This window comes from Panthera uncia (genome assembly GCF_023721935.1).
Source record: "Panthera uncia isolate 11264 chromosome A1 unlocalized genomic scaffold, Puncia_PCG_1.0 HiC_scaffold_17, whole genome shotgun sequence".
In the NCBI taxonomy this organism is placed as follows: domain Eukaryota; kingdom Metazoa; phylum Chordata; class Mammalia; order Carnivora; family Felidae; genus Panthera; species Panthera uncia.
This window is the reverse complement of record NW_026057577.1, coordinates 2,603,200-2,616,883: the sequence shown is the minus strand read 5'-3', so window position 1 is coordinate 2,616,883 and position 13,684 is coordinate 2,603,200. Positions and strand designations below refer to the sequence as shown.

The 13,684-nt window shown below is 37.4% G+C and overlaps 1 protein-coding gene and 1 pseudogene across 1 annotated transcript; one reads left to right on the top strand and one right to left on the bottom strand.

Moving 5' to 3' along the window:
- Positions 1-26: 26 nt before the first annotated feature.
- Positions 27-1,154, top strand: LOC125935087 (olfactory receptor 2T8-like; annotated as a pseudogene).
- Positions 1,155-12,399: 11,245 nt separating this feature from the next.
- On the bottom strand, positions 12,400-13,394 carry LOC125934795 (olfactory receptor 2T33-like). The gene is made up of 2 exons (XM_049648391.1): positions 12,476-13,394; positions 12,400-12,437 (listed from the first exon to the last, which is right to left on the bottom strand). The coding sequence occupies exons 1-2, from the start codon at positions 13,389-13,391 to the stop codon at positions 12,400-12,402; spliced, it is 954 nt and encodes a 317-aa protein (XP_049504348.1). The 5' UTR covers positions 13,392-13,394.
- Between the last annotated feature and the right edge of the window lie 290 nt (positions 13,395-13,684).

The window sequence follows — 13,684 nt, the reverse complement described above, 5'->3', positions numbered from 1 at the left end:
TTTGCAGTGTCACACTTTTTGAAATTATGAAAAATGAGAACACCCCCTCATATTTTATTCTCCTAGGACTCTTTAACCACACCTAGTTCTCTTTGTGATGGATCTTTCTTCACCTCCCCAGTGGGCAAGATCCTCATGATTCTCCTGATTCATCAAGATGCCTGGATACACAGCCCATGTACTTCTTACTGAGCCAACTCTCCCTCATGAACATAGAGTTGGTCTCCACCATTGTGCCCAAAATTGCAGCTGGCAACTTGACTGACAAGAAGTCCATCTCATATGCTGGTCTTGGGTTGCTGATCTTCTTCTTCCACACTTTGGGAAGGGGGGGGGGTTCCTCTTAGCAGCCATGTCCTATGACCACTATATGGCTGTTTGCCACCCACTGAAATTCCCTGTCCTCATGAGCTGGCAATTATGCCTGAGAATGACTGTGGTGTCTTGGTTCCCGGGTCAGCTGATAGCAGGCTTCCGCTGCCCTGAGCTTTCCATTTTCATTAAGAAATAGTTTTTAACGTTTATTTATTTTTGAGAGACAGAGTATGAGCAGGGGAGGTGGAGAGACAGAGGAAGACACAAAATCTAAAGCAGACTCTAGGCTCTGAGCTGTCAGCACAGAGCCTGATGTTGGGCTCAAACCCACCAACCATGAGATCATGAGCCGAGCTGAAGTCAGATGCTTAACTGACTGAGTCTTCTAGGCACCCCAAGTTTTCCATTTTGTGATACACATGAGATCAATCATTTCTTCTGTGAAACCCCCTGGGCTTCTGCTGATATGTTTTTCTTTGAATATGTGATGTATGTCTGTTATATGTTAATAATTATCCTGGTCCCATTTTCTTTCATTCTGATTTCCTATAGTCTTATCCTTGCTGCAGTAATCCAGATGTGTTCTAGAGAAGCTGGCAAAAAGGCTTTTGACACATGCTACTCTCATCTCTGTGATGGGACTGTTTTATGGAGCTGCTATTTTTATCTACATGCAACTCAAATCCTACAGGTTAGCTAACCATTATAAAGTAGTGTCAGTGTTCTATACTGTCTTCACCCCTGTGCTAAACCACCTTATCTACAGTCTGAGGAACAGTGTAGTCAAGGGAGCCCAGAGAAAGTGTATGTGTGAATGTTTTGCCTTCAGTCATGACTAAGATTACATTGATTTGTGTATTTGTCTTTCTCTGACTGGCTTATTTCACTTAGCATTATACCCTTTAGATCCCTCCATGTTTTTGTAAATGGCACGATTTTATTTTTCTTTATGGCTAAGTGATATTCTGTTGTATATATGTAGGTATGTGTGTGTGTGTTTGTGTGTGTATGTGTGTGTCTATCCACATCTTCTTTATCCACATTTTTATCAATTCATCTATCAATGAACACTTAGGGTGCTTCCAAATCTTGGCTATTGTAAATAATACTGCAATAAATATCAGGGTCCATATATATTTTTGAATCAGAGTTTTCATTTTCTTTGGTTAAATACCCATCAATGAGATTATTGGATCATATGGTTAATTCCACTTTTAATTGTTTTATGTTATAAATGATTGTATTAAGAAAAAGTTTGAATAAACAACATTTCTTCCCCAAGATACTGGGAAGATTAATCAATCTCCCCTTTACAAACTAAAATAGTAACACCTAAATCATTTTTTTGACTGTACTGACAAATTAGTACAAGAGCTTTAATCTGATTAAGGTGGTATTCATTTTATTTCCTCAGATTGTAGCATAGATAACAGAATGTATTTTATATGTAAAATGTATAGAAGGTGTAATTTAACTGCAGGTTTTCTGGAGTTCAAAATTCATAAACAAATTACTAAATAGTAAGATATTAGTATGGTCTACTCATGTAAAAAAGATGACTCCCAACAAGCTTGATTTGCATCCCCTTTGAGCAACATCATCCTAAAACCCCTCTTCTTGTCTGACAATATCAAACTTGCTCAGTTTGCATCATTGTCTACTGTGCCTTATTAAGGGGCTTGGCCTATTGGCATCTTTTGCTAAAATTACTGTCTTATTAATAGGCTAGTGTAGCAGGGTGCCTGGCTGGTTCAGTCAGTTAAGCATCTGATTTCTGCTCAGGTCATGATATTATGGTTTGTGGGTTCGAGCTCCGTGTCAGGCTCTGTGCGTACAGCTCAGAGACTAGAGCCTGCTTCAGATTCTGTGTCTCCCTTTCTCTCTGCCCCTCCCCTGCTTGTGCTCTGTCTCTCTCTCTTTCAAAAAAAATAAATAAACGTTTAAAAAGTTAAAAAAATATGCTAGTAGTGCAAAATATGACTGGATGCCAACAATGTTTAATTTTCAAGAATTTTAGAGGTTCCAGAAGTTAAATATACTTTCATCTGCCCTTTCAGAAAGTTTTGATTCATTAAAATAAGAGAGAATCATTTAAAATGAAAAATAAAATGTACACAAATGACTTTGAAAATAATAACGATTTATTTTTTCATTTTTTTTTAATGTCTATTCATTTTTGAGAGACAGAGAGAGACAGAGCATGAGCGGGGAAGGGGCAGAGAGAGAGGGAGATGCAGAATCCGAAGCAGGCTCCAGGCTCTGAGCTGTCAGCACACAGCCCGACGTGGGGCTTGAACTCACGAACTGTGAGATCATGACCTGAGCCGAAGTCAGGCGCTCAACTGACTGAGCCACCCAGGCGCCCCATGATTTAAAAATACATTAAAGAGTAGATTTATCACGTTCTGCCACTGCTTGTTTAAATTTTGTTGAGGAGAAAAGATTTAATAGGGTGTTAAAAAGAGACTGAGAAGATAGGAGAGTAGGAGGATGACCCAAACTCACCTCATCCCATGTGTACAACTAGTTATCACTCACATGTAAGTAAATAACCCAGAGAGCCATGTGAAGACTGGAAGAACAGACTCCACAACTATATGTAGACAAGCCACACCAGACAGGTTAGGATGCGTGGAAGTAGTGGTTGGGAGCTGCCCACAGAAGGAAGGGAGTTGTCAGCTCAGAGTGGGAAAAGTGCCAGAGAGCTCACATGGGAATGATTCCTCATAATGTCTGATATTGAAAACCAGAGGGGCTAAATTCCATGCTTTGTATAACCACCAGGACTTGGAGTCTGGAGTTTTAAAATCAGCTGACTGAGCCCTGGGTAGGACAGGAGGGTAAGTAATAGCGGGGCTCCCACCCTTAGGGAGACCACAGCCCACAAGGAGGTGACATGAGGCCAGAGTTTGCTGGAAAGAAATGAAAAGGAGACCTGTTCGCACTGATTTTGTAGTGTGTTGGAGACTTCTCCAGGAACAAAGGAGCTGGGAGCATTTTCCTCTCCTGCCCCCCAGCAGAGAAACACAATCACCTTCTAGAAGTGGTCCTGCACAGACACTTGTTACCTAAGCTGCTGGCAGTCTGCCTCGCACATCAGTTCTCCTGAGGATATGCCCACTCCAAGCCTACTTGGCTTTGACTCTTGGCTTTCTGAAAATTTTGTCAATGTCATGCAGCCCCCACCCAGCCACAGCTTCCATGTGCCAAGCCCCTGATGGGCATAATGCTCCAGGAATCTGGCCTAGGACTAGTGCTTCAGTGCAAAATTTGCCATCACCCCCCACTACCCTCAGAACCAACCAGCCTGGGTCTCTCTAACATCAGAGAGAGCAAATGCAGCCCACAATAAGAGTCAGTGCACATACCTAGACTGAAAGGAAATGGTACTCAGACACAGTAGCAGGATGAACGCAACACACATATGAGATGCTGCTGAAGCATCAGGTTCTAGTTATCAGGGGACACTACCCTGCAGGGCACTACAGGACCTGTTCTTTTTTATTTGTTTATTTATTTATTTATTTATTTAGAGAGCATATGTGAGGGTGCATGAGTAGGGGAAGGTCAGACAGAATTCCAAGCAGACACTGTGCATTGTGAGAAATTTACTACATTCTATGACCACTTTCTGTCCCCCAGAATTATTGAAGACAGGCATAGTTAACACAAGTTAAAAGCCTGGCTTATTTTGATACACTCAGTGTTTATTTTGAAAAGTTGAAAGAATAAAATTTGTTTACACTTCAAAACAATAGTTTTATTACTAAAATATGTCGACAGAAAACTTAATTTAAAATATGATTTTTCAGAATCCTTTTATATTCTTGTCCTCCTAAGTAATTGAAGGATTTTGAGAAAAGCATGTGTATTTCTTTTTATTCACATATATATAATTTTCTATCATACCTCACTTCAGTATGTTCAAATATTTTATGTCAGAGACTATGTGCCAGTTGGCTATATATATGTATTTTTTTTTGAGAGAGATAGATACAGAGAAGGTGGGTGAGGGGGAGAGAGAGAGAGAGAGAGAGAGAGAGATAGTTTCCTAAGCAGGTTCTGTGCTATCAGCACCAACCCTGATTCAGGGTTTGATCTCATGACCATGAGATCATGACCTGAGCCAAAATCAATAGTTGGATGCTTAACCAACTGAGCCACTCAGGCACCCTTCTATATTTTTTACATATGCATATTACTTATATATATACACCCACAATTTCTCATTGAAATGACACAATGTATAAACTAGAAATAAGTCAATCAATATATGAGTGTCTAGAGTCTGGGAAATACATTATGATAATTTATGCTGCTTAACCAATAATGGCTTAAAAGTCCCTATGTCATAAAACCCTATGTTATAAAATAACAAAGATGATGCAGCTAATCATACTTCTCTCACCATAAACATCAGCAGTCTGAGGCATGTGAAAAGAAAACATGGAAGGTCAGTTATTTGATCTTAAATCACGTAGTCAGGTGTTATACATGCTTATTTCCCTGATGTGCAACAGTCCACCCCATATTACAAGGACAGGGGAAGTGCAATATGATTCTTAGTCGAGAAGAAGGAAGTCCAGATTATTATAAAACATTAGAATCAACAAGTTCTTTCTTCTGATTAACAAGTGTTTGACTCATTTAATTTTCTCCAACAAAATAAGTTCAGCTCTCCAAAATGGAGACAACTAAAAGTTTCCTTTAGTTATGGTGATCAGGAGGTACCAAGCAAGTCTAGATATGATTTCTTTTATCAGATCACCTGTGAAATGCAATTCATCAAAATCCCCAAAACATTTGGTGATTTAAGGACCTGATAATATCAATAAACACATATAGAGAAGTCAAAAGTAGGAGAAACAAAAGGAATTGGTTCTTAGATATTCTCAACTCTCATTAGGCAGGTATTTGGGTGCCTTCTATATTATAGATTAAGAACATTCATAAATAAAGCTACTTTTCTGTTTTCTTGGAATATTGTTCTCACTTTTTTTTCATCATTGTTCTTGTATCATTCCTCTGGAATGTTGTTTTTTTTGTTTGTTTTTCCTTTACAATATCATGATTACCTATTTACTATGATAATATTAGAAAGTGATCTTCTGTGGCTAAGTGGTTTTCTCAGTAACCTTCCTGAGGATGTGTATTTGGAATCTGTGGATGATAAAATATTATTGTACAAATATTCAGTGATTTATTCTGGTCTCTATGAGAGGAGTGAAGTATCCACCCCATATATGTGGGTCAAGACATATAATCATTTGTTCTGTTCAATTCTATATGGCTGGCAATGTCTTTTACCAATCCTAAGCCAAGGAATTTAGAGATAACACTTTTTTTTTCATTTTTCTGTTGCTTATTCCTTGCCCATGAGAAGTGTATGCTTCAGAAGTTTGTCACTTTTCACCTCCAAAACTTTAATTTTTTTCTGTGATTAATTTCTTCATCTTCCAAAAAGGAGATTCTTATGAGTGTCCAGGTATAGAAATGGAAATCACTTTATATATTTTCAAACAGAGACAAAGAAATTCAGAAAGTTAATTTAAGAAGAGAAGGGAACACCAAAGAGCCACATAGAGAAAAGAAACTAGCAACCACAGAAAGTTTTAATCACCTTGATAAATGGAGGCACCTGCACAAAGTGACTTCCTGGAGCTCATGAATGGGTCCTTCATGTAGAATTTGAAAGCAAAATGGCAGGCAATTTATAGAACCATAGAAAGAGTAGTTGTCTCATGGGAACTGGAACCATGGAAAAGCTACTTCCAGGACCCCTACTGAAAAGAGACTGAGGGTCAAGGAAAGAGCACATATGTTGAATTGTAGCCTATAAAACTTTTTTACTATGTTTTTATTTTAATTCCAGTATAGCAACACAATGTTATATTAGTTTCAGGTGTACAATATGGTGATGTAACAGTTCTAAAAAACAAAACAAAGCAAAAACAATTCTATACATTACTCAGTGCTCATCAAGGTTTAAATGTACTCTTAATCCCCTTTTCCTATTTTACCATTCCTGCCACTCATCTCCCCTCTGTCAAACCATAAGTTTGTTCTCTATAATTAAGTAATTTTCTTCTTTTGTCCCTCTTTGTCTTATCTTTTCTCCCTTTGTGCATTTTTTGTTGTTGTTTCTTCTTAAAGTCCATGAGGGTATTTATCTTTCTCTGACTGACTTATTTTAGCGTTACACTCTTTAGCTCTGTTCATTTTGTTACAAATATCAAGATTTCATTATTTTTTATAGCTAAATAATACACACACACACACACACACACACCCCACTTCTTCTTTATCCATTCATCAATTGAAGGACTGGACACGGGCTGCTTCCATAACTTGGATATTGTAGATAATGCTGCCATAAACATAGGATTATATATAACCCTTGAAATTAGTATTTTTGTATTCTCTGGATAGATACCCACTATGTGGGTAATGTGATTGTTTAATCATAGAGTAGTGCATACTGTTTTATAGAGTGGCTGCACCACTTTGGATTCCCACCAGCAATGCATGAGAGATCTTTTTCTTCCACAGTCTCACCAACAATTGTTAATTCTTTTTTTTTTTTTTTTTTAGCTACTCTGACAGGAGTGAAGTAATATCTTACTGTAGTGTTAATTTTCACTTCCCTGATAATGAGTGACATTGTTTTTATTCATTTTTTAATTTCAAGTACAATGAACATGTAGTATTATATTAGTGTCCGAAACTGTTTTCTCAAGGCCCTTATATTTTTGCTAATAGTTTCTTTGAGTTTTGTTGTTTTGCTTGCTTGTTTATTTTGTATTCTGACTGCCACTTGATCCTATGAAAATATGACATGATGTTAGTACTAGTTTTGGCCCCATTCCTTTTCCATGAATCAAAATATGTTGCAGGTAATATAGTTGCATAGCAACCCAATACAAATGTTAGTGGTTTAAAATAATAATACTATATTATTTTTCTCATAAGCTTGTTTAGGCAAATTTTGGTGGACATCTCATTTTTGGGTCAGTCAAGGCAACTCAAATGGGATCTAGACATTCATCTATCACAAGCATGAAACCTACAGATATCACAATGACACTAAATCCATATCTTTCAATAATAATGCTGAAGGTAAATGGACTAAATGTTCCATCAAGATATAGGGTATCAAAATGGATAAAAAAACAAATCCCTCTATATGCTGCCTACAAGCGACTCATTTTAGACCAAGGGACACCTTCAGATTGAAAGTGAGGGGATGGAGAATGATCTATCATGCTACTGGAAGTCAAAAGAAAGCTGGAGTAGCCACACTTATATCATACAAAGTAGATTTTAAGCTAAACGTTGTAATAAGTGATGAAGAAGGGCATTATATCATAATTACAGGGTCTATCCATTAAGAATAGCTAATAATTGTAAATGTTTATGCTCCCAGCATGAAGGAACCAAAATACAAAAATCAATTAATCACAAACATAAACGATCTTACTAATAAGAATACGGTAATTGCAGAGGACTTTAATATTCCACTTACAACAGTGGACAGATCATCTAGGCAAAAAATCAACAAATAAAAATGTCCTTGAATGATACACTGGACCAGATGGACTTGACAGATATATTCAGAACTTTTCAATCAAAAACAGCAGTATACACATTTTTCCTAGTGTACATGGAACATTCTCCAAGATAGATCACATACTGGATCAAAAAACAACCCTCAATAAATATAAAAGAATTGAGATCATACCATGCATATTTTCAGATCACAATGCTATGAAACAAAATCAACCACAAGAAAACAATTTGTAAAGCCTCCAAATGCATGGAGGTTAAAGAACATCCTGATAAAGAATAAAGGGGTCAAATGGGCAATGAAAGAAGAAATTTTAAAAATATATGGAAGGAAATGAAAATGGAAACATAACAGTCCAATACCTTTGGGATGCAGCAAAGGCAGTCCTAAGGGGGAAATACACCGCAATCCAGGTCTATCTCAAGAAACAAGAAAAATTCCAAATACAAAATTTAACAGCACACCTAAAGGAACTAGAAGCAGTACAGCAAAGAAACCTCAAAGACACCAGATAAAGAGAAACAATAAAGTTTAGAGTAGAATTAAACAAAATACAATCAAAAAAACAAAAACAAATAAAAACATGGAGTACAGATCAATGAAACCAAAATTTTGTTTTTTGAAAAAATAAACAGAATTAATAAAACCCTGGGCAGACTTCTCAAAAAGAAAATAAAGATGACCCAAATAGACAAAATCATGAATGAAAGAGGACAGATCAAAACCAACACCACAGAAATACAAACAATTATCAGAGACCACTATGAAAAATTATATTCCAATAAACTGGACAACCTGGAGGAAATGGACAAATTTCTAGATACCCACACACTACCAAAACTCAAATGGAAAGAAATAGAAAATTTGAACAGACCCATAACCAATGAAAAAACTGAACCAGTTATCAAAAATCCCCTAACAATTGTAAGAGTCCTGGGCTGGATTGCTTCCCATGGTAATTATACCAGACATTTAAAGCAGAGTTAATACCTATCCTTCTCAAGCTGTTCCAGAAAATGGAAATGGAAGGAAAACTTCTAGACTCATTCTATGAAGCCAGCACTACCTTGATTCCCAAATCAGACAGGGACCACAATAAAAATGAGAATTACCGGCCAATATACCTCATGAACTTGGATGCAAAAATTCTCAACAGGATACTAGCAAATCAAATTCAACAGCATATAAAAAGAATTATTCACCATGATCAACTGAGATTCATTCCTGGACTGTAGGGCTGGCTCAATATTCACAAATCAATCACTGTGATACATAACATTAATAGAAGAAAGGATAAGGACCATATGATCCTTTCAATAGATGCAGAAAATGCATTTGACAAAATGCAGCATCCTTTCTTAGTAAAAACCCTCAAGAAAGTCGGGATACAAGGAACATACATTAACATCAGAAAAGCCATATATGAACAGCCCACAGCTAATATCATCCTCAGTGGGGAAAAAACTGAGAGATTTTTCCTTAAGATCAGGAACACATCAGGGATATCCACTCTCACCACTGTTGTTTAACATAGTGTTGGAAGTCGTAGCCTCAGCAAGCAGACAACAAAATGAAATGAAAGGCATCCAAACTGGCAAATAAAAAGTCAAACTTTAACTTTTCACAGGTGATATGATATTCTACATGGAAAACTCAAAAGACTCCACCGAAAAGCAGGTAGAATTGATACATGAAATCAGCAAAGTTGCAGGATACAAATTCAATGTACAGAAATCGGTTGCATTTCTATATACCAATAATGAAGCAACAGATAGAGAAATCAAGAAATCAATCCCATTTACAATTGCACCAAGAAACATAAGATACCTAGGAATAAACCTAACTAAAATATAAAAGATCTGTTTGCTGAAAACTATAGAAAACTTCTTAAGGAAATTGAAGAATACACAAAGAAATGGAAATACATTCCATGTTCATGGATTGGAAGACCAAATACTGTTAAAATGTCAATACTTCCCAAAGCAATCTACACATTCAATGCAATCCCAATCAAAATTGCACCAGCATTCTTGTCAAAACTAGAACAAAAAATCCTAAAATTTAGATGTGAGCACAAAAGACCTCAAATAGCCAAAGTTATGCTGACGAAGAAAACCAAAGTGGGAGGCATCACAATACCAGACTTTAGCTTAAACTACAAAGCTGTAATCATCATGATAGTATGGTACTGGCACAAGAACAGACACATAAACCAATGGAATAGAATAGAGAATTCAGAACTGGACCCCCAAAGGTATGGTCATCTAATCCTTGACAAAGCAGGATAGAGCATCCAATGGAAAAAAATGTAGGCTCTTTAGTAAATGGTGCTGGGAGAACTGAACAGCAACATTCAGAAGAATGAAATGGGACAACTTTCTTATACCATACACAAAAGTAAACTCAAAATGGATGAAAGACCTAAATGTTAGACAGGAAAACATCAAACCCTAGAGGAGAAAACAGGCAACAACTTCTTTGTCCTCAGCCACAGCAATTTCTTGCTTGACACATCTCCAAAGGCAAGGGAATTAAAAGCAAAAATGAACTATTGGGACCTCATCAAGATAAAAAAAGCTTCTGCACTGCAAAGGAAACAATGAACAAAACTAAAAGGCAACCAATAGAATGGAAAAGATATTTGCACATGACATATCAGATAAAGGGTTAGTATCCAAAATCTATAAAGAAGTTACCAAACTCAACACCCAAAAAACAAATAACCTAGTGAAGAAATGGGCAGAAGACATGAATAGACACTTTTCCAAAAAAGACATCCAGATGGCCAACAGACACGTGAAAAGATGGTCATCATTATTCATCATAAGGGAAATACAAATCAAAGCCATTCTGAGATACCACCTTACACCGGTCAGAGTGGCTAAAATGAACAACTCAGGAAACAACAGATGCTGGCGAGGATCTAGAGAAATGGGAACCCTCTTGCACTTTTGGTGGTAATGCAAACTGTTGGAGCCACTCTGGAAAACAGTGTGGAGGTTCCTCAAAAAAAAAAAAAAATAGAACTACCTTAGGATCCAGCAATTGCACTACCAGGAACTTAGCCAACAAATACAGGAATGTGATTCATAGGAGCACATGTACCCCTTTGTTTATGGAAGTGTTTTCAACAATAGCCAAATTATGGGAAAAGCACAAATGTCCACCAACTGATGAATGGATAAAGAAAATGTGGTTTATATATACAATGGAATACTATTTGGCAATGAGAAAGAATGAAATCTGGCCATTTGCAGCAACGTGGATGGAACTGGAGGGTATTAAGCTAAGTGAAATAAGTCAGTCAGAGAAAGACAGATATCATGTGCTTTCCTTCATATGTGGAACTTGAGAAACTTAACAGAAGACCATGGGGGAAGGGAAGGGAAAAAATAGTGTCAAACAAAGAGGGAGGGAGGCAAACCATAAGAGACTCTTAAATACAGATAACAAACTGAGGGTTGATGGAGGGGTGGGGGAAGGGAAAAATGGGTGATAGCCACTGAGGAGGGCACTTGTTGGAATGAGCACTGGGTTCTGTATGTAAGTAATGAATCATGGGAATCTACCCCCAAAACCAAGAGCACAATGCATATAGTCTATGTTAGCTAACTTGACAATAAACTGTATATAAACTGTATAAATATATAAATATTTATTATAAGTATATAAATATGTATATATCTTCTACAAGTTTTATGTATTTTGTTTCATATTTATTTCATTTCTAATTTATTTGAAATTTTTTATAAAAATTATAGAAGCTAGTATATACATTGCTTTTTTAAAAATAATTATTCACTCTTTAAATAATTCATCCTCATAATTTTATACAGACACACACAAACACACATACAAATGGCTGATGTTGTTGGTACAAAATGAACAAATCTTTTAGGATCTCTGAAAGAAAAAAAAAATCCCCCAGCTCAAGTTAGGACAGCTGACTGGGATACACAATCTTCACTAACAGCAGAAAACATAAAATGTTACAGTCACTAGATCAAAGATATTTTAGAAAGTTATAGACCTTATCTTATAGGACTATAACCTTAAGGCTTAACTATATCTGCAGGATTGTCTGACTTCAGTCTCATGTGAACCAAGAAGGTTTTACTGTTTACTTTATTTTTGGAATCCTCCCTTTTAAGTTACTTATAAATGAAGTAGATGTACATGGGCTCCCAGGGCAGAAATTGAACCCATATTGTGAGATTTGCTGACTTGGTAATGGTAAAGTTTGGCTTTCCTGAGAGCACATGATCAGGGCCCACAAACATTAAGAGTTGAAAATCCCCTTTATTTTATCAATGTATAACATATATTTTGCTTACAGTGCCTCAATCATTTATTCTTATTACTGAGGTCCAAAGTCTACAACAAAAATACTATGACAATATCTGAAAGCAGGACAAATGGAAATTTTAATGAATTTACCATATATAAATGAAATAGTTAAAAAAAAAAAAACAGCACAAACCGGCCAACTGAGAGCAATATACATTGATATAACACAAGTTTCAAAATCTGGATTCATTTTGGCTGCTGCCAATTTTGCAAATGAGTCCCACTATAGATGTCCCAGAAAATGTTTCTCCAGCCACTTTTTCAAAGCCCCCTTGACTTCTTTATTCCTCACACTGTATATAAGAGGGTTCAACACAGGTGTAAAGATGGTGTAAAAAGCAGAGACCACCTTGTCATGGACCACTGTATGGTAGGATTTGGGCCGCATGTAGGTGAATATGAGAGTGCCATAGAAGAGCCCCACAACAGCCAGGTGAGAGGAGCAAGTGGCAAAGGCTTTCTTTCGAGCTGCAGTGGACCTCATGTTGAGCACAGCAGCCAGGATGAGACTGTAGGAAGCCAAAATGATAGACAGAGGGATCAAGAGCATCAGGATGCAGCACACATACATGAAAAACTCAAAAAATGTAGTGTCCGCACATGCAAGGCGAACGAGCGAGGGTGCCTCACAGAAGAAGTGGTTGATTTCCCGAGAATGGCAGTAAGGGAAGCTCAGAGTGGTGCCAGCTTGCATCAGCCCATCTACCCCTCCCAGAATCCAGGAGCCTGTGGTCATGTTCAAGCAGAGCTTCTGATTCATGAGGATGGGGTAGCGCAGGGGGTGACATATGGCCACATATCGATCATATGCCATGGCAGCTAAGAGGAAGCACTCGCCCCCTCCCAGAGTCAGAAACAGGAATATCTGGGCCCCACAGCCAGCAGGAGAGATGGATCTGGTGTCCATTAGGTAGTTGGCTGCCATTTTGGGGACTATGGTGGAGACAAGCATCACATCCATGAGGGAGAGCTGGCTAAGCAAGAAGTACATGGGCATGTGCAGTCGGGGGTCCTCATGGATGAGCACAATCAAGAGGGCATTGCCCATCAGGGAGGAAAGGAAGACCATGAACACCATGGAAAAGAGGAACAGATGGGTCTGAGTGTGGTTAAAGAGCCCCAGAAGAATGAAGTTTATGTCTGTGGTGTTATTTGCATCTTCCATGGCTCCAGTCATGCCTGGAAGACAAGGAATGATTAGGAAAACAGGTGTTTGAAAGGAAGCTTATGCATTTTCTTAAGAAGACATGGTCAAATGATGTAAAAATAAATGAGATCTGGAGGAATAATTATGTCTCTAGCCTTTCATTTCCTGACAAGACATTTGCCTTACCATCCTATCATACATCTCTGCTGTTATTTCACAATATTTTTTTCCAAAAATTGGATAACAAGTATACATTGCAGTGCACATTACATTTCTATTATTTCTGTATATCTTGTTGGTATGCCACACAT

Bases quoted from the DNA above. Each gene is read 5' to 3' on its own strand.
- LOC125934795 (XM_049648391.1), bottom strand. From the start codon at position 13,391: ATGGAAGATGCAAATAACACCACAGACATAAACTTCATTCTTCTGGGG. The intron at 12,438-12,475 runs AGAAACATTTTC...TGGGACTCATTT, and splicing joins GGCTTTGAAAAAGTGGCTGG to GCAAAATTGGCAGCAGCCAA.